General features: G+C 36.9%; 2 protein-coding genes across 2 annotated transcripts in view; both read right to left on the bottom strand.

Moving 5' to 3' along the window:
• Positions 1-75: 75 nt before the first annotated feature.
• On the bottom strand, positions 76-13,193 carry SNAPC1 (small nuclear RNA activating complex polypeptide 1). The gene is made up of 10 exons (XM_026670163.2): positions 12,800-13,193; positions 10,203-10,362; positions 9,314-9,454; positions 7,743-7,850; positions 6,943-7,101; positions 6,363-6,431; positions 5,956-6,018; positions 4,557-4,701; positions 2,488-2,595; positions 76-1,137 (listed from the first exon to the last, which is right to left on the bottom strand). The coding sequence occupies exons 1-10, from the start codon at positions 12,925-12,927 to the stop codon at positions 1,103-1,105; spliced, it is 1,116 nt and encodes a 371-aa protein (XP_026525948.1). The 5' UTR covers positions 12,928-13,193; the 3' UTR covers positions 76-1,102.
• Positions 13,194-19,394: 6,201 nt separating this feature from the next.
• The window catches only part of HIF1A (hypoxia inducible factor 1 subunit alpha), a 49,718-nt gene continuing 41,699 nt past the window's right edge, over positions 19,395-27,413 (bottom strand). The window contains exons 13-15 of the mRNA XM_026670164.2: positions 24,659-24,767; positions 22,213-22,339; positions 19,395-21,284 (exon numbers count right to left, since the gene is read on the bottom strand). Coding sequence (XP_026525949.1) covers positions 21,133-21,284; positions 22,213-22,339; positions 24,659-24,767 — 388 coding nt within the window. The 3' untranslated portion in view covers positions 19,395-21,132. The remainder of the gene's footprint in view (positions 21,285-22,212; positions 22,340-24,658; positions 24,768-27,413) is intronic.

Consider the following 27,413-nt stretch of genomic DNA (forward strand, 5'->3'; position numbering starts at 1 on the left):
TGAGATGGGAAAAAGAAAATTTGGAGAGAGATCAAATATTCCAACAATCCTACAATGAAATAAAGACTAAAGTGATTAGTAGCAAAAGGAAAGACTATAAAGTTTATTTGTTTAAGGTTAAAACAAGATGTTTCCACATTAAAAAAAATATTTATGGATTTTTTGGCTGGCATCAAGTCTGAATGAAATGTTAATGATTTATGAATTTGCGCATGCATAAGGGATGGGTTATGGGAAGAAGAGATGTAATTATGGGAATTACATTTGCTTTTACAGGCTGTTAGGAAGATCAGAAATGTCTAAATAGTTTTCTTATTTCTTCCTTTTTCTTTACACTTTTATTCCTTATTATTTTTAATTTCTGAGTTTAATTTGTATTGTCTTTTACTACTGTTTTTAAAACAATATCGAAACACAAGCCAGGACAAAAACATGGTTTTTTTCAACTTCTTATAATGCATCACATTTCAGCCTGCCTGCAAATTTCAACCCTTAAGTTTAAGCCTGGGAAGCATTTGGTTTTCTATCTTCTCCTTTGTGACATTCCTTTGTGACAAATCTAGTATCACATAAGGATTTTTCAATCTCATAATAGTTCATTCCCCAAAGTTTTGTAGAAAAAGAAGCATAACCTTGAACAGTGCAAAAATGTTAAATCTTCCGATTCTTCAGAATGTTATTTCATTCTAGGTTCTTCTAACAATAACTTACAATTACAAATAAACCAATGGAAGCAGGAATTATATAAATACATAAAAAGCTGAAATATACATATGCAATGTATTTACAGATCTGTTACTGTCCAGAACAAGAGTTTCTCTTTCATATAATTAATGTAGCTAAAGACTGTATAAAAAATGAAGCCAACTTTTACCAAAATCTATTTTAAGTATGAATAAAGAATCCATTATAATATATGAAGTAAATCATATGTAATACTTGTTAGAATTTATAGCATGTCTTTTCTGCTTCTGTGCCTTCTTAACAAGTGTCCAGTTCACAACATAGCATTGGGTCACTCAGACTGCCTCATCCCTGGCTGGAAAATATGGCTTATTCACACAGATGATTTATGTATCACCATTTCCCTTAAGATGCATTCTTAATGAGCCTTTTTCCTCTTGGTAGGTATGAAATCTGGAATGGAAACAGAAGAAATAAATCATTGTAGCTTATAGGTATGAACAAAAAGAAGTCTATATTCAAATTCTATTTTCTTAATAGGTTTTTTAAATTTACCAATGACAACTATTTTCAATCAACATAAAATACTGATTTTTCTCAATGCATTTCACATGCATTAGTAAATTTAATATTAGATCATTCATGTGCTTAGGGAGAAAATGACCAAATATATTTCATTCTGAATCAATGCAATCGAAAATTACCTGTACACCCTAGCAATTCTGTAACAACCGTATTCAGAAGTATATTGGGTTCTTTGAAATAAAATAATAAATAGACTCCAAATCTTCCATTTTTCCTGGAAACAATGAGATTTCTTTGTGGTTTCTCTCTAGAAATTAACCAGATCTGACCTTGCTTAGCTTTCTGTGATCTGTCTAGGTCAGCTATGTGCTATGCACGCTGTGATGATCTTAAAAGCAGCGCATAACAAGCATTGTTAATAGCTAATTGAGGATTGAATCTTAGGAGGAGGAAGAATGTAGCCCTTGGTGCTCTCTGAGCTTGGTTGTTTGCTTGCTGCAAACATTTAAATTACTAACATCTTCAGTGCTAGGAAGGAGTGAGGTTTGCTGTCTGTTTACATACAGTACCTGTCAGTGTCAATGTTGTTTTTGCTTTGATAGTTCCTTGAGCAGGGTATTCTTTACGGTTTCATTGTTTGGTGTTAGTCTGCAACAAAGTCCTGTTTATCTGAATGTTGAATGCTGACAAGTAGATGTTCTACTCTTTTTGTTTTCTTTTAGTTTTTTCATAAGCTCTTTTGAATGGTGTATAAATATTGCCTGTCTCAGGGGTTCCCAAGCCCTGAGCCACAGACCGGCATTGGGCTGAAGCCCACCAGGAACCAGGCCACACAAGGAAGCAAGCAAAGCTCCATCTGCACGTGTGCGAAAAAACACCCTCCCTGAGCTGCGGAAAACTGCCTTCCACAGAACAGTCCCTGGCAATCAAAAAGTTGGGGACCGCTGGCTTATCTCAATTTGCCTGTTGATGGCTGATTTGTCTGAATGCCAAATTTCCAGGAATTACCTTGTGTTTTTGGATATAGTTTGGTCTAGAACACCTTGTTGAAAAATTGAGTTGTTGAATAACTGAGGAATTACATTACCTATATATGAAAAAGGTGAATGTTTTTCTCCAGTGCAATGTTCTAAAGGGAAACTTCTCAAATGGAAGAGAGAAGTGGTACCTAAGTAGGACTACTCATGTACCTGCTTGTGTCAGAGATAGCTAAGAATGGTGATTTTTGCACTTTCCTTTTTTGTCAGAGCTATTGTGCAGAAGTGTACCACAACATACCTTCATCACTTGAGTGATCATGTTCTTCTTCTTCATCATCATCATCATCTCCAATCACAGGCATATTCAGTCTCTCAATATTTTCCTGTGCCGTTGGTAGTAAAGTTCCTGCAAAAAGCACAAAATTAAAGAGAAATTTTCATTTCAGCTTTACTGAAATTACATTATATCTTTGACAGCCAATCTTATAGGATACCCTTACGTTGGAACAAGCAGCATTTGAGGGATTTGGAACCATAATTCAGCCTTCCAAATTTCCAAATGCTGCATCAAATGGTTAGGGTGTATTCAAGCAAGGGTGCTTGGAATTTTTGCTCCTTTTGAAAGATAGTATGTATTTATGTCTTTTTAACTTCAGTTAGCAACTCTATGCAACTACAAAAGCAACAGCTATTGTAATAGTATCAAAATACAATAACTATTACAGATTATTACAATTAATTGTAAAAATAGTTGTAATATTTCTAAGAACTCTGTAACACTCAGATCTGAAAGGCCTTCTAGAATAGACAACTTTCACAAGCAGGATAAATTTTTGACAGCCATCCTGTTACAGAACTTGTTTTTCTAATAGATCCTCATAGCTGTAAACTTCTACAAAAGCAACATGCAATCTATGCCTTTAGTTAACTTTTGAAGATCAGCAGTTGAATCAGAAGGATTATTTTGGCTTATCTCATAACATATATGTTCCATCTTTGCATACAAAAATACATAAATGATAGACATACCAGCATGCAAATATCCACAATTTCCTTCCCATATGCCCACAACAAGAATCTAAAACCTCATGGCAAAAATATTGTGATATTGAGTTTGCACAACACACTAACTGGCTTGGTTTACTGTGTAACCCGAATCCGTATCATAGATTCAACTGTAGTTACAAAGGATCATAATTCATATCTATAAATTGTTGTTGAGTAGCTTATATAGATTCAATGTATCTTCTAAACCTGGGTTAGTAGCTTAACCAGCCATTACTTCCCAAAAAAATAAAACAAGAAAAATTTCCCCTAACAAAGAGCGCCCCGTAATACTTTATAGACTGCACTGAAACAGGTAGTCCTTGACTTACAATGGGTGACTGTTCACCCCTCAATCCTGAAACCCCCTCAAAAGGGACTTATGATCCATTTTCAAAATTCTGGTGTCAATTTCTCCTGTTGTCATGTGACCACATTTTGCATATTCAGCAACCAGTCTGCATTTGCAGACATTTGCCATACTCTGCAGTCACATAACAGTTTTGCCAGAAACTGGCATTTACTACCTATTTCTGGCAAAAAAAAAAAAAAAACTCATGGGAAAAAAATTCAATTAACAACTGCTACAAAGAAGGTCATAAAATGGGTCTGGTGACACAGTCACCTGCTTTATAGCCATCATGACTTACAACCATAATTGCCAAGCTCAATTATAGTCCTAACTCAGGACTACCTAATTAAGGACTACCTGTAATCCATTTTACATGGGATTTCCTAAAAGACAATTTGGGAATTGTGGATGGAACAAAATTCAATTGTGAAGTTATCAGAACTTTGAAGATCTACAGGATGCCTATTTGTCACAGAGCCAACTCATATATTTAAATGTTAGAACCTGATTACTTGAAGGAGTATTCCCCTCTGTATTGTCAATTTGGAATCTGAAATTAAATTGGATTAAATTCTTCCCATATCATAATTGCAAAAGCTTTCCCACTAGACAGGACACTGCTACAAATAATGATTTACGGATGAACTCATTTTCTTTCATCAGACATTTTCATCAGTTATGAAATAACATACAAACACACACAGAGAGAGAATTACAGGCAGATTACTTTATAAGACAAGGAAGGACATTGATGAATACATTTAAAAGCGGCAAGCACAATGAAAGGCTCAGGAAGGACACGTATCTATTTTTACTGATTTATCACCCACCTTTATTATCAAATATTTGTATCTCTTGTGTTATGTTACAGCATTCACAATGCTCACAATGCACACTAATTAGAAGGCCTATACACCAGGGGCACTGTAGAAACAGCAACTTCCCCAGATTAATCCTACTATGCTAATTACCTCTCTTTTGCAGACGTTCTGACTTCTTTGGTGTTGGTAAACATTTCCTGATCCTTCTATCCTTAGGCAATCTGGTTTTCCCACGATTTGATCCCGATTCAGAAGATTCCAGCTTAACCTGGCGATGTCGCCTGGACTTTGAAGCCTAAATGGATTTTCAGCCAAAGAAAGTGCAACAAGAAAAATATCCAAGCAATGAATACACAATAATATTGCTCTGAAAGATGATAATCCAATGTATTTATCAAATTAATTCTGCTACTGTATTTGTAAACTGATCATATGTCATGTTCATCAAGAGCATATTTACAACACAAATTAAATCCAAAAACCAAGTCATATGGCATAGGTTTAAAAGTACACTTATGGGGGAAAATCCGTTCTATTAACTATTAGGCTCTACTATCTGCAATTGGGCATACAAGTTTATATACTGTTATGGTACTGCTTCCAGGACAGATGGGGCGGGGGAGAAGGAGATGCAACTTCATAAAGGAAACTTCTACCCAACCCACTAGAGTGGAGAGGCAGAAAATACTATGGATCGTCTTTCCTAAGAAGGTTCATGTAACAGGACCAAGAAGAAGGCTCCTTCCCTGTGGAACATCATCCCATGGAAATAAGATTGGCCCTCATTTTGACACTCTTTTGCAAGGCCCTAAAGACTTTGCCAATGGGCCTGAACCCCAGAGTAGGATGGAACCCACCAAGTGGCTTGTTTGATTGACTGATTGTTGTTGTGGAAGGGATAGATTTTTATTATTTTTATATTGGATTTTCATCTTTGTAAACCACCTGGAGTTTCTTATAGTGAATTGGGCAGCCATATAAATTTCTTAAATAAAATCATGGATTAAAATGGTTTATTGCCTCTTCTGTCCATGGCTACAGGCAGTCCTCAATATACAAGTGTAATTGAGCCTGGAATTACGAGTGTAAGTCATGGCAATCATTAAGTCAGGATTAAGCTGCTAAAAGAAATTGTATGTTGCCAACTTTATGTTTACATACCAGGAAAGCATGTTAAGGGTTACATCCAATGTTACATAAGCAGATTTCTACTTGTCAACAGGACATCTTGTTTAGCACAAATTTAATTTGTCTAACTGTTTCAAATTGCTTTCCTTACAGACACACTGAAATGAAGTTCAGCAATTATGTTCAAATAATTATGGCCTTTAAGAGAGTCAGTGTGGAGTCATAAAGCTAGAAAGTGAGACACTATGTATTCTAATTCTGTCTTATGTACAAAGACAATGGGGTTACCTTAGGCCAATCACTTTCTCTTGGCTATAGGAAGAAAGCAATGGCAAACCACTTCCAAAAACCTTGTGAAGAAACTATGGGGATTTCTCTAGGGAGTCACTGGGAGTCAAAGGCGCAGCCTTTACATACTTACCTGAGCAACTGCAGAATATGATCTGGATTTGATTTCAGCTAACATTTTAGCTCTGCCAGATCCCTGAAAAGAGAAGATTGCCAATACAGTTTGCACTACCTTTTTTTACTTTTTGACTTCTAATGTTTTAACACAAAAAAACTTTAAATAAATGCTAGATATGTATCATTTTTCTTTGTAAATAAATTACTGTTTCAAATACCTACTCAGCTTTTGAGTACAATAAGGATAGTTATCCAGAGATAATCCATCCCTACCCCACCCTCCCTGACCCCTTGTCTTCTTGGTTTTGTACTACAGAGCTGAATTAGAAATGATTGCAAGGGACTTTTACGGTAAATTATATCCTACTAGGAATTCCTATAAAGAAATTAAATATTCCACCGTGATGATGATGATTTCCTTACTTCAGATTCTTGGGAACAACCTTCTTTTTTGTTCCTCATTTCGTCACCCACAGTAGATAAGGGGGATTCCTGAAAAAATACAGATACTATTTAGATCCCAGAATGCATTAGATACATATCGGATTTGGACATTCAAATCATCAAACAGATGAAAGGTGACTTTCTTTTCCAAGCAATATCACAACAGGACAGACACATGCATGTGCATAGAAAGCTGCTGAACTGCTACTCCATTTAAATGGAAAACTAGTTCCAACATCATCCACCAGGAATTTCTTACCTCAAGAAGCAAGATTATGTCTGCCTCTGTCAACATGTTTTTGTAATACGTCTTTAAATATTAACAGTTTTGAGTTGCATTTATCTCAAAATACTTCAGAAAGACCTTGAAGACAATTTTTTTTCCACAGGACTGTTGAAGCTTAATATAAAGGTTATAAAAATAAGTAGCTTATACAAAGTGATTAGATTGGTGCCAGAATTTTGTTGTGACATTATTATGTTTCTAATATTATGTAGTGAAAGCCATTAGCTTATAGCATTTATATACCAATTTCTAAAGAAAAATGAAATGATATACCATTTTCTTTTTCTGCCACTGTTGATAATCCAGAATGATATCTTGGAACTTGGCTGCGAAGTCATCTTTAATCAAACTGATAGCCTTATCCGGCTGACTTTGATCCATAGAGATCAGACATTTCATTTTTTTGTAGTGCTCATGAATATTTTTTGTTTCCTTATAAGTGAAGCAGATAAAGAAAATTTCTTAATAACTCCCATCAGTAAAAATGGAGATCGTTGTCATATTTTGCTGTACATCCTGCTCGTTGTTCCATCCAAACAGAAAACATGGTCAGTTCTGCACTCATATTACAAATATATGTTGGTAAGTTAAAAGATTTGGATCTGTGTCAGATCATAAAATTGTTAGAAAAAACTTGCTAACCAGAAAGTGCAAGTTATGAATATGCCTTTATAAATTAAAAGAGATTGTAATATATTTTTATATAAAACTTATCAGATATTTCCTTTGTTTCTATGTTCTTTAACTTTTCAAAGGAATTCGGGGGGTCAGATGGAGTTGGGGATCTCTCAAAATTCAGTTGTACTTCTATTTTGGGTAGTATGTGAAAATGGCCTGGTCTAGATTTCAGCAAACAACTTGAGATTCAAGCACCAGATATAATACATACAAAGTATGGATTACGTTCACAGAAAGATATTTGGATTATAAGTTTTTATAATAAAACATTTGTTTTATATAACATTGTTGAATGTTATATCTATTTCTCTGTAAAATTGTTTATTGATAACATTGTTACAGTGTATAGGACATAAGCCAAACATAATCATGTTGGAACAAGGTGTCAAGTATACCTCCAAGAAATTTTCATGGCAAAGCATGGCAACACGATCAGTAGGATCTCTGAATTCCCTCTTCATCTCAGTATTTGCATGCATGTTCTTTTTAGTCCTAAATGAAAGCTAAGAAAGAAAGAGTTATGTTAGTACTGGTAGTAGTTCTTTATTGTCATTGCACCTCGTACAATGAAATTAAATGCCATCTTCAGTGTACAATATTCATAAGAAAAGTCTAAAAAATAAAACAAAAACACACATCCTTCACATTCTATGCAATTGACTTGAAAATCCCTGGTATTGCATTAATATTGCACTATACAGTAGAATTCAATATAGTTACTACTCTGGGATAGCTGTTCTTCAGCCTATTTGTCCTTGTTTTTATTGTCTTGTACCATCTGCTAGATGGTAATAGTTCAAAAAAAGGGTGCCCAGGATGGGATGGATCTTTGAGAAGTTTTGAACTTTCTTAAGGCAGTGGGAGCTATAAAGCTCTTCCAAAGAGAGGAGAGGGCAACCAATGATCCTCTGGGCAATGATGTTAACCCTCTGGAGCACTCTCCTATCTGCCACTGTGCGATTGGCAAACTATACAGAGGTGCAGTAAGTTAAAATACTCTCTATGGTGCAGCGGTAGAAGATCACCACCAGTTTTTCATTCAGTTGTTGTTTCCTGAGAAGCCTCAGGTAATATAATCTCTGCTGGGCCTTTTTGACCAGTACTGTGAGCACCCCAAGTCAGATCTCTTTTATAACACCCAGAAACTTAAAATTGGCCACTTGCTCCACTCGGTCTCCATTGATAACCAAGGGCTGGATGTCTGATCTATTCCTTCAGTAGTCCACTATAAATTCCTTGGTCTTATTGGTGTTAAGGACCAAGTTATTTTCTCCACACCACGAAAGCAACCCGTCCACCTCATCTTGATAGGCAGACTACCCCCGGAGATGAGTCTCACCACTGTTGTATCATCTGCAAATTCTACAGAATCATCTGCTGAATCAAAACAATAGGAAAATCATGTATCTGAATCACCCAGCATGCATGTAATTTCAGGCGTTATTAATACCACAACAGCAGTAACTCTGAACAAACTCTGAACAACATCAACCAAAGAACTTCTTAATGGGGGGGGGGACCAAGTGGAGCCAAGAAAAATGATCACATTTTTCAAAGCAACATCCATACTCTGTTACATATAATCCAAGGAATCATAGCAGACTTACTATGCAGATTTACTGCAGATCCCACCAGGTCCAATTAGGTCCAATTTTGCAGCAAGTAGCTGAGGATTATGGGAAAAGCCAATCATTGTAGAAACAAGAAGCATTCTAAATCAACCCTTCTAATGTATTAACTGAAGAAGCATTTGTATTAGAATGAAAACAGGATCTGAGTTAGAAAATCCACATTTCTCCTATTCTCTTATGATGCTTGGATATTGCAGGACAGAGAATAGGAAGCAGGATACTAGACTGAAACAATCACAAGTTTTGTTAACAGAATGATAAGACGACAACCCATTCAGCCAGAAAATAGAGACAGTACAATGAGTACTTCTGTTAATGTGGGTTTAATAACTCACAAATTTGGGCATTGCTGTGAAATAGAATGCTTTGTCCATCCGAAGTTTCCTGAAGATATATGCTGCATCATAGTGCTGTGCATCTAAAAGTTCCTGCTTGAATTTACTGACTTCAGCCCAATCTTTAAGTGCAACCCTAATCTGAAATATAAAACAAACAAAAATGTCTTCCAACAGATCAGCCACATACCCCAAAGTGTGAAATAATTAAACAGCCTATGTGACTAACTAAATGGATATTACAAAGGATGTCAGCACAATCAGATACCTAAATCACCCAGCATACTGGAATGCTTTAGTTTATTCAGAATGCAGAGAGAGGTGGTTTACATGGTCTTATAATTAATTCCCAAAATAAATTTAATAGTAGGAGATAGAAAAATTATTTCTAGACTTCACTGTTGTATGATACACTTCAGATTAAAAGAAAAAAAATTCCATTGAGTTTGACTCCTGATGTTATTTTCTTGGCAACAATACAGAAGTAATTTGCTGTGCCATGTTATGGATTTTTTTAAAAAAAACCTCACACACTAACCTATGGCCCAGGGATTTGCTGGTGATTTCCATCGCAGTAATCTAAACTGTCTGAATACTTTTTAAATTAATGATAGATTATATGTACACATTTCTACATCCTGCTTTCTAAATTTATCCAATGTTTCATGTATATTGCCACTCTTTAACACAGTCCTGTAAAGCAACCCATTTTTAGCACTATATGACAGACAGCTGTGAGGCAAAAAAAATCAGACCTAGCGTATTCACTAGGTCACTGTTCATGCTCACACCTTTTATATTAAAATAAAATTTCAAGTCCCCAAGACTAAAGAACATCAGTTACAACACAAGATTACTGGACAATGAATCAAAAGCAGTTTAAGTTTACCTTTTCTTTTGGTTGACACAGTTGTGTGTTGTACAAACCATACAGAAGATAAAGAGCACCAACTCGGATCTGGAAAGTGTAAGGAGGCAAAAAGTAGGGCCATACCAGGGCTAAAGCTTCTTTAGTGAACTTGATTTGCTCTGGAGTCCTTATTTTACCACTACACAAAAGATCAGCACAAAAATAAAAAACAGAATATATATCAACCTCAACCAAAATGTAAGGTCTTAGTTCCAGAAGAAATTAATTATTCACTATCTACATCAAGGAGAAAAGATTGAAATATGCCATTTGTTTTTCTATCAAATTTGCACAAGTTCTGCTATAAACATTATTCACTTATTTCATTAACACCTGGAACATTTATAGAATAAGTAGTAAAACAGATTACAGTTCTCTATATACCATGCTTGGAATTGGTAATTACTTTGAGTTTCTTAATCAAGAATTGTTTAAAGTAGGAGTAATAGTTTTAAGAACTGTTTCTTTCTTCTACAGTCGCAACTATCTGTAGAAGTCTGTATCTGTCCCGTTTGATTATTGTATCAAACTAGCAACCAAACTATTCACTTTTTTTCTCCTTTCTACACCCAATACTCTAAAGAATCTAAATAATAGTGTGTCTATGGAGATTCTCAGTCATCCAGGTCATGGTTTCCTCAAAAGTGCTTTTTTCAAGAGGCAACTGGACTTTCTGCTTTTTCTTTGAAGACGTTTTGCTTCTTATCCAAGAAGCTTCTTCAGCTCTAAATAATAGTAAGTTAAGAATTTAACTGTATTATATAAATATAATTGTATTGGAATAACCAATTGTATCAAGATTTATACTAACGCAATAGAAGGAAAAAATGTGGAAATATGAAAAAAATAAACTGCAGAGGATTAAACTGCCAGAATGCCAAGCCAACATCCATCATGTTCTCGAAGTTGCCATTCCAATGCATCTGAATGGGGGAGGCTGCTCCAAAGATGTCATCTTTTCCATCTTGACAACACTTCTCATCCCTAACTACAGTGAGTAGGGAATGTGCAACTAAAATGTTAGGATAGCACCACATATATAGACGCAATCTACATAGACTTCTGTAAAGCCTTTGATTCAGTGGTACACGACAAACTACTCCTAAAAATAAAATCCTATGGTATCTCTGGACAACTGAATAACTGGATAGAAGCATTCCTGGCAAACAGACAACAAATGGTCAAAATTGGGAGCGTCCTATCAAATTCTGTACCTGTCAATAGTGGTGTCCCCCAAGGCAGTGTTCTAGGACCAACTCTCTTCATACTCTACATAAATGACCTCTGCGATCATATTAAGAGCAATTGCGTTCTTTTCGCTGATGATGTAAAGCTGTTCAATACAACAGACAATACTGCTACACTACAAAAAGATCTCGACTATGTATCAGAATGGTCAAACAAATGGCAACTTCAAATCTCAACAAATAAATGCTCTGTCTTACATATTGGCAAAAAAAATCAGAAAATAAAATACAAGCTGAATAGTCAAGATCTTGTTGATGACCCAAGCTCTGTAAAGGACCTTGGAATACTCACCTCTAATGATCTAAGTGCTAGAGCCCACTGCAACTACATAGCCAAAAAGGCATTAAGAGTTGTTAACCTAATCCTACGTAGCTTTTTCTCTGGTAATATCACACTACTAACCAGAGCATACAAAACATTTGCTAGACCAATACTCGAATACAGTTCATCAGTCTGGAACCCACATTACATATCTGATATTAGCACAATTGAGAAAGTCCAGAAATATTTCACAAGAAGAGTTCTCCACTCCTCTACTCGTTGTAGAATACCTTATGCCACCAGACTTGAAATTCTAGAACTAGAAAACCTTGAATTACGCCGTCTTCGGTCTGATTTAAGCATGGTATATAAAATCATACATTGCAATGTCCTACCTGTCAATGAATACTTCAGCTTCAACCATAACAACACAAGAGCACACAATAGATACAAACTCAATGTTAACCGCACCAAACTTGATTGCAGGAAATATGACTTCAGCAATAGAGTGGTCAATGTCTGGAATACTCTACCCGACTCTGTAGTTTCTTCCCCAAACCCCAAAAACTTTAACCTTAGACTGTCTACTATTGACCTCACCCCTTTCCTAAGAGGTCTGTAGGGGGGCGTGCATAAGCGCACCAACGTGCCTACCGTCCCTGTCCTATTGTTTCTCTTATTCTTCTTTTATTTTTCTTATATGTACCCATTTCATGTATTCACAACTATGTATACACTTATACTTATTATCTTGTAAACAATTGGCAAATCAAATCAAATAAATAAATAAATAAATAAATAAATAAATAAATAAATATAAAAAAAGTGCAGGAAGATTTCACGATTTCTCTTATTCACTATTTAAAGGCGGGAAAGGGGGGAGTGAAAAAGTGCGGGGGGCGGAAGAAATTCAACCGTGTTGAAAATAAACTTTTCACAAGTCTTGGCGTGGAGGCTCAGGACTCGCAAGTGGACCGCCCCATCGCCGGTCTCTCTCTCTGTCTCTCTCCTGGGACGAGGGACTTGAAACCACGAAGGGGTGACAAGCAACAGGAAAAGTGACTCACTAAAAAATGGTGTCGAAACGGTTCTGCCTCCAGAGCAAGGCGAAATCTTCGAAGCGGACACTCTCGGCTTGCTGGAACCGAGTAAGCAACGCCTCACAGTCCGTCCTCAGCCCGGGCCACCCGTTCATGATGCACGACCATCCGCCGTGCGGAAGAATGCACACCACCCCCCACCCCGCTTCACGCCTCGGACGGAGTTGACTGCGCACGCGCAAACGGCAAACAAATACGCCTTGACGAATGGGCGGGGATTCTACTTAACTCGTTCTCCAGTAAAGGAAGGAAAGCTTTAACGCGGACTCTCAACAAGGCAGCCTTCGAAGGAGTTAATCCAATCTGAAGGCGGAGGAAAAGAATCCAGACCAATCCGGGTTACTTTTGGCTCCTTCGCTCCGCCCACAGCTCTTTCTTCCCTTTGGGAATGGCTTTTTGGAGGCTGACGTCACCACCCTGGAAGGCGGAGTGGGCATCGTTTTATTTTTTTTGTGTTGGAATCGGAATGATTGAAGGGTCCTGGGGAGATATCAATGACTGTTTTTTTTATATACATCTTTTTTATATATATATGAGCTTGGTCGTCTCCTTCAAGACGTTTTATTACCCAGTTTGTGTAGTGAAATGACTGCAAGAAAACCAAGGTCAGAGAGCACCAAGGAACCCTCATATTTACTTATTCCTATCGTTTTAACGGTGGTCTTCTCCTATTATGTGAAAGCGTCGGTATATTTGTGTTTGCGCGTTGCATACACACAAAAGCGACTATAAGTGTCATTTTCTGAAGAGGTGGAAAAGCAACCTAGGTGGAACGATGCTGAGGTTTTTTTTTTAAACCGTCTAAACGCGAATGGAATAATTATTTCTCTTTCCACTCTTCTCTGTTTTGAAATCTATCAATTGTATGCCACAAACGTGGGCTAAAAGCATGCAATTTCTCATCAAGTGCATTGAATAATAACGTTAGAAGTCTTCAGATATTTAATTGACCCCTTAATTATCCCCTTAATAAGTGTCCAACCACCTATTGCTTAAAATAAACTTCCAATAAAAATTCCGCATCTTCATAATTATTTCATTCACATAGCTTGCTATAACCAAGCAGTATATAATATATATTAATTAAATATATTGACAATTATGTGTTCTCTTACCAGCATGGAGTGTATGGAATGAGTAGTATTTATATTTTGCTCTCATTTGTTCAGAGGACTACTATTTACAACAGTAACCGTAAATAAAATGGTTTAACAGTAACCGTAATTAAAAGCTACATAACAACATTACTTTCCATAAGCTCATCTTTTACTTCTTTATAGTTCTTAATTATCTTTTCCTTTCCCTTTTTTCTCTCTTCTCCTTACATTTCTTCATATTAGCTTTTTTATTTCCTTTCTTGTAATAAACTAGCCATAAATACCGGTACTTTATCTCCTAACATCTTATCACATATTGTTTCTTTGACAGTCCTTCAAACATTAATGTAAAACATTCTGCCCAATGGAAAATTTTAGACTGGATTCAGTCTGCAACACCAATAAATCCTGAACAAGCTCCAGAGAGACACTTAGTAAGAGAATACTCTATCCTGCTGTTTCATTCTATATAGTACAATTGAAGCTTGCCAAGAGGTATCTTTTTTGACACAGAGAAGAAGGATGGGGAGGGTGAGAAATACCTCCTGGCTCTGTCTAGAGTACTGAGCTGCACGTACAGTGGGCGCATCCGGAACATTCTCTCATTTGCATCTCCTTCCTGAATCGGGAAGAAGCATCCTCAGCTGAAACTAGAGCAGCAGAGCACAGCATAGCATATAGACGTTGTGATGGTGAATTATTTCAGAGAACTTTTTGGGCAAAGTGGTAAGTATAATGGATTAGGGGACTGGAAATGCTTTGAAAATAATGGAGTACCAAAAATTGGAAGGTTTGTGTTTTTTTTAATAACCGCACATATTGGTGACTTTAGGAAGACTAGAATTGATAAAAAGGGGGAGATAACTGCATGAGGCATAAAGCTACTAATTGTTATCCATTCTGAAATTTGAAGAAAACCTTCAAGAAATAAGTCCAGTTGGCCAACATTACTCTTCCTTCCTCCTCCTCCTTCCCCTTTTCTCCATCCATTCTACTGAGTCCTTCCCAAGAACCTGAGATAGGCAGATGTTGTTAAAGATACTGTCACAAGATGTAAACTACTCTGAGTAAAGCTGCCTTTTGTAATTGATATGTGATTTTTTTAATGCAGGTGGTGTTCAAGTGGTGCTCTAGTTGTTTTAGGATGTACCCAAGGAATGTATTACTTATCTTTGCTATCTTTTGTCACACTGTACTTTTTCCTTCTATTCTGCTAGCTCCAGGTACTGCCACGTCCACAATCCACACTTTTTTGTCTTTCTTATAAACAATTGTTAATTCTTGGATGTTATATGGCAGGTGTTTGTCTGTTCAAATTCTAAAGTCCCAAAGCACTTTAGCTTCTTCATTTTGTCTATTTTGTGATCTCACCAATTCTCACGGGCAAACAATATTTTTTGTGGCTATTTCAATGCACTATTGTTACTGCTTTGTCATGCTGTTGTTTATAGTCAGTCTGTGCAATCTTGCAGCAACTAATTAGAAGGTCCACTGTTTCTTCACCTTCTTTACAGAGGTGGCATTTGCTGTCTATTGCTGTGTTCTCAATTCTGACTTTGTACACATTTGTTCTTAACCTTCATCTCATATTATTTTCAACTTAAGATGGGAAACATACCTAGTATTCCTGCATCTTGTTTTCCTGCGTTTGATTGGCAAGATATAGAACCAAGTTGCTAGATTTAAATTTCCTTCTGTCTGACAAAGCATGTCTTATAATTTGGCTGCCCTCCATCCCCATCCTAATTCAGCTTCTGTACATACTACAAGGATCCTATTACATTGCCCCTCTCCACACAAAGCACTACACATCAAGGAACAGGTATTTGTAGGGATTAATAGCTGCAGAATATGCTGAACAGTTAACAATGTCCTGTTTTACATCTGGACATTTTCTCTAGGTGAGGGAACCAATCTTTTTTTTTTCATTTCAACAGTATTAGATTTCAGCTATCATTGGTTTTGATGGTAGCATTAGTCAAGTTTCTCTGCCATCTTGAATTAAAACTGCAGTTTTCATGTAGTGATCCTCAAAGTGTAATAGAACATCTATATTTGGAGATGAAGGGAATAAAATAAAATACTTTGTGAATTGGTGGTTTGTGAGTTCAGTAAAAAATAAAGATGGCATTTCTCGATAAAATCATTTAAAAAACATATGTTCCATATTGTTTACAAATTATACATGGTAAGACATTCCTATTATATCAAACTACACTGCTTTCTTTTCAGAAGATAAAAAAAAAACATTTAAAACATGTTAATATTTAAAAGCAGCCGCCACCAAAAGTCAGGGTCACTGAAGGTCTGTGGCTGAAACCAAGGAACTGAAATATAAAACCAGCGTAAGATAAGTCCTGCATTTCCTAGGAATATCAGGCTCCCAGACTCCCCTTGCTCATCACCACCATAATATTCTGGCCCACCTCCACTCCCATAATGACAGCCCATCTCCAAATTCAGGCCCCCAATTCCCAAAAGCAGGAATCTCCCAATGTCTTCTGCAACCATCCTTGATCAGGAAAGCAAAGCATCCAAGGCACCTTAGCTTCACTATCTTTTAGCATCATCAGCATACCTAGCCACCAACTCCCACACCACTACAAAATACACTCACACACTGTAACACACACACACATACATACTAACACTCACTAATGCAGGAACCTTCTCCTGCTGCTCCCACCAGCTGATAGAGGGCTCCCATTCACACGTACACTCTCTCTCTCACACACACCTATTCTTCTCTGGTTCTCACCCAGGAGGAATCAGTGTTCAATCTGTAGTGGATCTAGCAGATAGATCATGTCCTCTTCCTTATTCCCAGTTATCCAGGGAAGACCAAGTAGCCTCAGTGAAAAAAGGGGAGTCCACAGTAGCCTGCCACTCTGCCCCCTACCCCATCCCCCAGCCTCTGTTTCAAAGCCCCAGCAAGCAACAAGGAAAATGTCCAGCAGCCATAGCAGCAAAGCCCCAGTGTCCAGCAGCAAGCACAACTGGTACAGCAAAGGTTTTTACATTTGCTTGTCTGTCACTATGTTGTGAAAATGTATATATTCACATCTGAAATGAAAATCAGAAGTTGGATATGGAATTTGCTTCACCCAAACCCCATGTTTATTCCTTAGAAAACAAAACTTAACAATTAATGTTTACTTGCCACAAATATATCTGCAGTGTCCAATAGGAGAGAATGTATGTAGTTCAGATTTGCTCTCTGAACTTCGTTGTTTGTTGCAGATGTTTCATTTACCCAACTAGTAACATAATCAGTGCTAATGAGTGTGGGATTTGCTCCCCAGTTAAATGTAATAGCTTGCTCTGCCAGTGCTGGGGCCGGGATTGATGCTGTGGGTTTTCTCCTTGGTAGTTCCTTCATTAGAGTATTATTTTTTTGTTTGTCTGCTTATCTGGGTGTAGGCTATTTTGAGAGGTATTCTGTTTCCTTTCTAGGTTTTTTTAATTGTCACTTGAATGGTGTGTAAATGTGGCTTATTTCTATGTCTATTGATGGCTGATAAATCTGAATGCCAAGCTTCCAGGAATTCTCTAGCATGTTAGATTTGTCTACAATGCTTAGTTTCCAGTTAAAACTATGGTTGGGTCTGTTTATGCGTTGTGAGATTAAGGAGTTTTCATGTCTTTTAACTGCTAGATTGTGTGCAATGCCTTCTTCAAATTCTACAATTCAGTTAGATGGCTATCCAAACCTGTTTGAAGATCTCGTGTTCTCCATGCTACTTCATATATCAGCCTATGCTAATTGATAGCTCTTACCATCTAAATACTTATCATGAATCTATTTCCCTGCAGTTTCAACAGATATTCTGGTTCTACCCTCCAGGGTGACGAGACAAGTCAACTTCCTTCTCTATTTAACAGCCCTTTAGATAGCTATCGTATCTCCTCTCAGTCATAAATGAAACATAACCAGTTCCTTTTAACTGTTCCTCTTAGAACATGGTTACTGCCTTCCTCACTATCTTGATAATCACATTGATGTCCTTTTTAGACTACAGCACACTAAACTGAATGTAGTACTCTAAATAGGGCCTGACCCACAAGTACTCCCTGTAATCTGGATACTAAATCCCTGTTAATACACCCCCAAAACAATTTTGGGGGTTTTGGCAGCTGCCTAACCCTATTAGTTGATGTTCAGCTTGTGAACTACTAGAACATTGTTATTTTTTAATTATTATTATTTTTACTACTTCAAGCCAAAACTTCCCCATCCCAAAATGTGCCTTTTTTATTGCAGATAAACCATTTTTCCCTGCCAAATGTCATACTGTTCCTATTGGCTCACTGTTTGTATTTTTGTCTTCTAAAGTACAGGCAGTTCCCAATTTATGACCACAATTGAGCCCAACGTTTCTGTTGTTAATGAGTTTTGTACCATTTTACAATCTTCCTTGCCACAGTTCTTAAGTGAATCACTACAGTTGATAAGTTACGAACTTGGTTGTTACAGTGAATCTGGCTTCCCCATTGACTTGCTTTGTCAGAAGGTTGCAAAAGGTGATCACATGACTCCGGGATGCTAAAACAGTCATAATTATGAACCAGTTGCCAAGCATCTGAATGTTGGTCACATGATCATGGGGATGCTGCAAAGATTTTAACTCAGAGGTGGTATTCAGTAGGTTCTGACCAGTTCTGGAGAACCGATAGCGGAAATTTTGAGTAATTTGGGGAACTGGCCAATCCCACCTCTGACTGGAGATTTTACAGTCTCCTTCCCCTGCCACGCCCACTAAGCCACGCCTACAGAACCAGTAGTAAAAAAAATTGAATCACACCACTGTTCACTAAATGAACTGTTGTAAATCAAGGACTATCTATATTAAACATTCCTTCTAGTTCTGTATTATCTAATTTTTTTACAATAATCTCCCCCAGCCCCTTAATTAAGATCGTTAATAAAAATGTTGCAACAGCATAGTGCCTGAGGAAGAGCCTTCTGACACTCTACTCAATACTATCTTCAAAGTGATATAGAATAATGTATGAGTATTGTTTGGGGCAGTCATTCAACCAATTATAAATCCATCTATCAATCTCATCATATGACCAATATTCTACCATTTTATTAATAAGGATGTAAGGAGACTTTACCGAGATCAAGATATGCTATGCCTGAGGGAAAAAAATCCTGTTTCCCTCTACAAAGGAGATTATATCCAAAAAGCAGACCTTTATAACGATACTGTAAGAGATTACAGCATGGGTGTCAAACTCGATCTGTTGAAGTAGACATGTTCAGAACTGCACTGTAAGAATCATGCATGCCTTGAGAATTTTTCTAACATTCTGGGATGAACACGTGCATACCAGAGCTGTAGCACCCATCCTTACTGTTCTGCTCAACATACTATCAAAAAATTTCAAGGCATGTTTAGTTTGATTTCTGAGCAAAAAAATTACAGTACACGCTGGAAATTCATTATCAGCTGCAAATAGAATCCTTTGTTACAGGCCTGGTCACATACTTTATTGATGTCATACAACAATACAGTTAGTGTCATATCCAACCACAAAAAGAAAAAAAAGAATGAGTAGGTAGATTTTATTGTACAGCATGTAGAAAGAAAGATGTTTAGTGACTTATTTCCTAAATTAAAAGTATATAAAGTATATTCAGAATTACTGAAAGCTATGTTTAATGAAATGAGGGCAGTTCTGATGTTAATAGCAACAAGCTACTTAAAATCCAAAACACTGAATTATTAGCAAGCAACTTAATGATGAAACTAGATAACTGAACTAAAAAAGCAACATAGTTTATGATTTTTTCTGAAATATCACCTCTACCAAACAAAGTAATGGGAACATTGAAGCTGTTGTTATATAGTATTAGCATGTACTTTCACAGCTATGAGCTAGGGAGAATTTTGAGTTGATCAAAAACTTCAACATCGAAAATGGATTGTTTTTCAAATAAAAGAAAATTTCTTAATATAAAAAACAAACTGCCTTGCTGGATCAGACCAAAGGTCCATCCAACTCAATTAGATGCTTCTAGAAAGTTTATAAACAAGGCATGAAAACAAAACCCTATCCTAGCAAACTGTTAGGAGACACATTGCCTTCAAACACAGATGACCCTAAGACCATGTCTTTTTTTATTTTTTAGAAAAAGACATCTTTTGGAAAACGATTTCTAAAATGGCCATGTTGTAGCAGTGAAATCATTCATTTGCAGAAAAATAAGAAATTAAAAAAGGAAAATAAATGATTTTCAATTGGTCTGAAGGTCAATCTTATTTAGTGGGCCCAATTTTAAAAAATCCAAAAGGAAGGGGGGGAAAAACCCTTCTATCAACTTGTTCTATAAATATTTGCATGAGATTCTCATTATGTACTCCAATAATCTTTTTTCCTAACCTGAAAGTCTCCAGATGTTGCTAGCCTCACATATGCAACTTGTTTTCTCCTAATCCTACTTTAATATTAAAACAGAATTTAGGAGCATCTTGAAATACAACATAACAAAAAATAGCACTACTCCAAAATTTCTACATAATTTCACATGTAATTAACATAACAGAGAAACAAAAAAGAAAAAAATGTTCATATTAAAAACTAGTTTTATAAACGCACAATATTACATGAGGAACTGCTGGTATTTTGTATATTTTCATAAGAAAATAGATTGTGCGACTGGCTACAAATGCACTGCTGCAAAGCAATATTTCTTTTTTTTAAAAAAAGGTGAAGTAAAAATTTATTCAAATATTATAGATAACAGCACAATGTGCCTTCAAGTATGCCTACAACCACATGATAGAAAGCTTAGACGAATTTATTGCGGCAATGTATCATCAGATAAAAATTCTTCAGTGACAAACTCCTAGTCAAAATAAAAAATAAATACTTTTTGAAAAGATGCCTACTTCAAAGCTGTCATTATAAGTATGTTCTAAATTTAACTGACTTAAACTGTTTTACCAAAAATGCATTCATTAGCAGAGTGAGAGAGTGAGAGAGAGAGGGAAAGAGAAAGAGAAAGAACTCATTATGCAAGAAATTGTCCAAAATAGAAAAGGGATCAGATACAAACTAACTGAATTAGTGCAGTATTTGTATCCAGGCTTCTAAACTCAGATATAGAAAATATAAATACACTGCTTTTAGGTGGTAAATCACCAATGTCCAAGAAAACAGAACACTAATGAAGCTGGAGGTACAAGGAAGAGAAGCTCAGTTGATCTGATCCAGGGCTCTGAACAACTCTTCACCTTGTAACAAGTTTCTGTTGCCTTGTATAGGAGCATTGACTTCACAATCATAGCTGGTAAGCTGTGGAAGTCCCTTCTCATCCATTGACTGCCCTAGAAGTTTACTTGCTATATCTACAAGGAAAAAGAAAATGAATGTTACTTGTACAGCGTTCTGGGAACAACTAACTGAACAAATAAATAGAGGAGTCACCTGTCATCTGTTAGAGAACTTAGCTATCCGATAACAAGGCTAAACGTAGTGTTTCAATTTTACAGGGCGGCAGAGAACGGGTAGAACCCTGAGTGACCTTGGTGTGGGACAAAGCCTTTCTCCTGACTGTGTGAATGATTGGTTAGAGAATTTTTATACTCTATTTTATTTATTTTATTGTAAGTACCTATAGTGATGGCAAAAGTGCAGTGGTGGGGCGGTATTCTTAAAAATAAAACAGTATTATTGGGCCTATGGAAATATATCCTTTAAAAATATTTAGCAGAATATTAAATTAAAGGAGTAGCTGAATTAAGAATTACTCTTGCTCAAAAGAGAAACAGTGAAAGTTATGCAACTACACACACATCTATACATCTTCTTTGTTTTCCCCCCCTGGACAGTTAAACATTATTCCCAACTAAGTAATGGGAGAGTCCTATCTTTCATTTTTATTATCTAAGAATACCTCTGACACCTCTATGGATTCAGAGACATTACTGGAAATAAGTAACAATGCATAAGGTTATGTGATACAGCATGGGAGGAGGGTGTCCCCAATTACTTTTTAAGAAGCAAGGTTGCTGTGTTCTCAAATCCTATGGAAGGATATTAGTGTTAATTTCACATTATCAAAGTTCCCCATACCTTATGATCTAGTCCATTTCATTCCTTTCCACAATATACATATTAAAATAGAATTCCTCTAATAGACAACCCAATACTAATAGTTTGGGCCCTCATACCATTCCTAATTTTTATTAATATTAAATATTTTATAATATACTGGTGTTTACATGAGAAAAGGAGAAGGGGATTATATTACGTTAGCATTACACAGACACTAACCTGATGGTAATAAAATTACAGTCTTCTCTGCCACCTCATTCTGTCCGTTTGATCTGCATCCTTTTACACGTTTCCAAGCCAATGATATATTTGTTCCAGGAGGCCCCGATTGTGCCAATAATGTGCCCTTAAAATATATATACACGCTTTTTTTAAAATGTGGCCACAGAGCTTCTACTCAAAAATACTACTGAAATGAAAAAAATGTACTCATTTAAAAGCAAATATCCTGAAGAGAACGTAATCTCTGATAGCAGGGAAGAATCCCAGGTGCACCTCAGTCTGCACTAGGCCTCCCACGTTTTCCCGCACACATCACCCCATGCTCTATCTAACAACCTGTGCATTCATTTAATGAACGCATTGAGGAAAGTAAGGATGGGGAGGTTATGCACTTCATTTGACACAGTCCTCGACTTCCAACATGAATGGGCATGTTGGAAGTCGTAATTCGAGAACTACCTATCTCTAGATACCATCTAGATGTATCCAGAACACATCTACAAGGGAAGGGCACCACTTTACTGGGCAATTAATTGCATTACTGGATTCCATTATTGGAATTACATTCCATTATTGGAATTTTTATTTAACATTCAATCAGAATCAGTTTTCTAGTAGATTCAAACCATTCGTGCATGTCCTATATCTTGCCCTTTCTTAAAGCTAATCAAATCCAACTTCTTTTTTTCTTCCCTGGCCTGTTTCTAGTTACTTGTTCAATTTTGTTCACTTTCTCAAATCTGTTTCACTTTCACTGAATTATTTTTAAAACTATTTTGTTCAGAAATGAACAGAGTATTCAAAGTGAGTGCTAACAAAACAATAGAGTAGAATAATTTCTTTCATGGGTTGAAATTGTACTGTTGTTGTTGATTATGATTTGTATGATTTCTATACTACTTCAGTCCAAAAGGCCTCATTCCTTGTTTTCTTTGCAGCCATGTCACACTGCTGGCTCATTATCTTAATTTTGGTATAGCCCACACTTAACTAACCATAGTCAGCATGCAATGGGTGAAATGCTTTCCTGAAGTTAGTGCAGGTAGTCCTCAACTTACGACCACCATTGAACTCAAAATTTATGTCGCTAAGTGAGAAATTTGTTAAGTGGATTCTGCCTCGTTTTATGACTTTTCTTGCCACATTTACTAAGTGGATCACTGCAGTTGTTAAATTAATAACATGGTTGTTAAGTAAATCTGGTTTCTCCATTAACTTGGCTTGTCAGAAGGTTGCAAAAGGTGTTCACATGACTCCAGGACATTGCAACTGTCATAAATAGGAGTCAGTTGTCAAGCATCTGCATAGGAGCAGATGAGCCGCAGTGGCACAGTGGTTAGAATGCAGTAATGCAGGCTACTTCTACCGCCTGCCGGCTGCCTGCAATTTGGCAGCTCGAATCTCACCACTCAAGGTTGAGTCAGCCTTTCATCCTTTCGAGGTAGGTAAGATGAGGACCCAGATTGTTGGAGGCAATATGCTGACTCTGTAAAACTCCTTAGAGAGGACTGTAAAAGCACTGTGAAGCTGTATACACTATAAGTCTAAATGTTATTGCTATGCGAATGTACATCACGTAACCATGGAGATGCTGCAACGGTTATAAGTGTGAAAAATGGTCATAAATCACTTTTTTCGGTGATTTAACTAACCCTAACCCTTCAATCACTAAGTGAACTATTGTAAGTCAAGGACTACGTGTATATCTTCATTATTCCAACAATCTATTAAGGATGTTACTTATTAAAAGTTGCCTGATCCGGAAGCATGCGATTCAGATTGTGCATGCTTTGAAGCTAATCAGTTTTGCTTTGTATCAGGGGTGGGGGGGGCGGGGGGGAGAGATTCTGATAAACTACCATTCGTCTCTGAAGGGAGGGTATAACAATACTCTCTTTTCAAAGCAAACCTACTCTTGTGACCTGGAGCAACTGGTAGTAGGATCACCAATCGCAATTTTATACAATTGTTGTTTGAAGTTGCAGTGTGCAAATTAAAATACATAAATATTTTCTAAAAGATCAGAAGTAAATAAAATAGCAGATTACTAAATACAAGGAACAGAATACTTAAAATCTAAATGGATAAAGCCAGTTTAAATTATAAAACAACATTATGAATAAAATAGTACCATCGTGTACTAAGCCACTAAGTGTGTATATATGTGTATGTATAACCTATTCTAATCAGTGATAAGTGAAATGTAACATAACATAGTTGTAGTTTACAACTCTGAGAGGCCACGAGTAATGAAAGATATTGTTAAAAAACAGAAGTTAGAAGAACAGAGCTAAGCAGACTCTTCATTTAGCTGACAACTCTGAGGTAAAAATTGTAATGTTCTTGTGAAATAATAAGTTGGTGACTCAAGAAAAATACATTTTTAAAGATGCAATACCCAACATTAAAAGAAAGGAGGGGAAAATCCTTAAAAAAAACGTACAATTCCTACTGCCTGGAAAAGCAAGCCATCCTGCTCCATTTTTCGTTTCCTCTGAATATTATGGAGAGCTATTATCCTTGGACTGATGTCTTCATTCACTTCAGGTGATCTAGTGTGGAATATAAAGCCAGAGGGGTTAACAATTGTCCCAGATCAATTAAAACTAAATTTATGAATAATTTGATAGAATAAAATCTAGACTTGTTTTCTTTTATAATAATGTTAGCTCATCAGGGTTTAGGCCAGATATGAGAAATTCTTCTCAGCCTGGAATTGTACTGTGCTTCTGTGCCTGGAACACACTGCTGATGACATCCTTAAATGAAAAGGACTGAAATTTTCAGCTGAAGGTGTATGCCTGTGAATTTTAGGTGGGCTAGCTGGGGTGGACTTAGGACTTTCAAACTCAAAGAGGCCATTTATGTCAAAATTGAACAACCCTCTCTCAACAGAGGGGGGGATATGACATAATCTGGGATACAAGGTCATTTATCTCCAGTCTATAACACAGTCCTTTCAACAGTTCCAAGAAGGCTCCATACCCATTTGCACCACTGAGGTGACCCTGACATAGATCTCCAGGTAGCCTTACTGACTCACTAACAACTTAACGACTCACTAAAAGAACGCAAATGACCAGCTGTCTGCAGGGAATATAAATCCTTCTATTCCCGAACCATCCAGTCAGAGCTGAGGAAGCTTCTTGGATGAGAAGTGAAACATCTTCAAAGAAAAACCAGAAAGTCCAGTTGCCTCTTGAAAAAGCACCTTTGGAACAACCATGATCTGGATGACTGAGAATCTCCATAGACATCCAATCAGCAATATTTTAAAAATACTAAATGTGTACTTTCAGTATCAAATTTGACTTAGCTACACCAGAAGACCAATATTAATTGCTAATTAATTAAAACAAAGCAAAAGACTAGCCTAGGTGCAAATTTATTGTTTAGTTCTATAAGGAAGTAGGTTTTTTTAGACCATTTAGCCTCATAGGAATGACCTGTTCTCCAGAATGCAAAGCTAAATATCCGAAAAGATTCTGAATGAAGATAAGATGAAAATAAAGTTTACAACTTACAGCAAGACTGACAGGAATGGTTTGAACTTATTAGGAAGACTTTTTCCCCTTCACTAAACTGGGCATGGGTGTGGCCAGCACATGACACATCCAGCCCATGGGCTGGGAGTTTGACAACCCTGATCTAGCAGATTGAGGCTAAAGTATTGGGTCGCAAAATTCAGCTGCACTTTGACTTAATAGATAACTTGGTTAAGATACTTCCTTTTCTGTGAATAGGAAAATATTACTGTAAGGCAACACTGGCATACAGAGAATAAATATCAGGATAGCTGATTTTTGTGACCCATGGCACTTTGGATTTTTTTAAAAGCAGCAGTAGGCATATCCATCAAATGACTACAGGTGGTCCTCACTTAATAAACATTCATTCAACAAGTGTTTGAAGTTACAATGGTGCTGAACAATGTATGTATGTCAAGGTGATGGCCGCTACAGCACCCCATAGTCATGTAATCAAAATTCAGGTGCTCTGCAGCCCAACTGTATTTACAACTTCAGCATGCATTTTCATCCCTCTCCCACATACGTATTTTCCCCCTATCTCTGCCTTTTGGCCACCCTCCATTCACTGCCGTTGCCACCCTGCTCTCTGCCACTCATGTTGTTGTGCAATCTGCCACCTTTTTCACTTGCTGACCTTTGCCATTTTCTTCTTCCCACTACTGACAAAGTATTGCAGCCAGCAGCTGCTCATGAAGGGCCAGAAGTGCAACTTCGTCAGAAGTGGGAAGAAGACAGAGAAGGATATAAGGTGGAGACAGGCAAAAGGTTATAGATGTGTGTGGGGGAAGATAGGTGGGTGAGGGAAACTGAAGCAGAACCTAGTGCAGCAGGTAAAGAAGTGGGAGAGTCTGGGTTAATAACTGCAACCAGGACTACTGGAACTGCTGTTGTTAAGTAATATGGTCATGTAATGTTTTGCCTTATGACTGAATAACAAAATAACGGAGTTGGTAGGGACCTTGGAGGTCTAGGAGTCCAACTTGCTGCTCAAGCAGGAAACCCTATACCATGTCAGACAAATGGTGGTCCAATCTCTTCTTAAAAACCTGCCATGTTGGAACACCCACAACTTCCTTCTGGAGGCAAGTCATCCTATTGATTAATTGTTCGGTCAAGAAATTTCTCCTAAATTCTTTCCTTGATTAGTTTCCACCCATTGCTTCATGGCTGCATTCAGGTGCTATGGAGAATAGGTTTAACCTGTCTTCTCTGTGGCAGCCCCTCAGATATTGGAACATTGCTATCATGTCATCCCTAGTCCTTCTTTTCATTAAACTAGACATACCCAATTCCCGCAATTGTTTCCCTAATCACCTTTGTTGCTCTTCTCTGCACTCTTTCTAGAGTCTCAACATCACTTAGCAATGGAAACTCCTGTCCCAATAAGGATCCTTAACCGAGGACTACCTGCATCAGAAGAGATTTCCCTGTTTACATATTAGTTGTCACAGCCAACAGCAAAATACCTTTTTAACAAAAATAATCTCTTCTCCGGTGATCTTTGATTCTCACTAGAAAAATAGATTCCAGCCTAAATGCTAGCGTTTTGCCCTTATTTTTTAATAAGACAAATTCTAAAAGAAAGACAAGTAGGATCAGGGGACTTACTAGTGCTTGCAAACACTACTATCCACAGGTTCATCCACTTTTCTGTGTTTAAGGGAACAG

The sequence above is a fragment of the Notechis scutatus genome, chromosome 1 (genome assembly GCF_049901735.1).
Source record: "Notechis scutatus isolate UNSWTSFEM ecotype Mainland chromosome 1, rNotScu1.2, whole genome shotgun sequence".
Classification (NCBI taxonomy): domain Eukaryota; kingdom Metazoa; phylum Chordata; class Lepidosauria; order Squamata; family Elapidae; genus Notechis; species Notechis scutatus.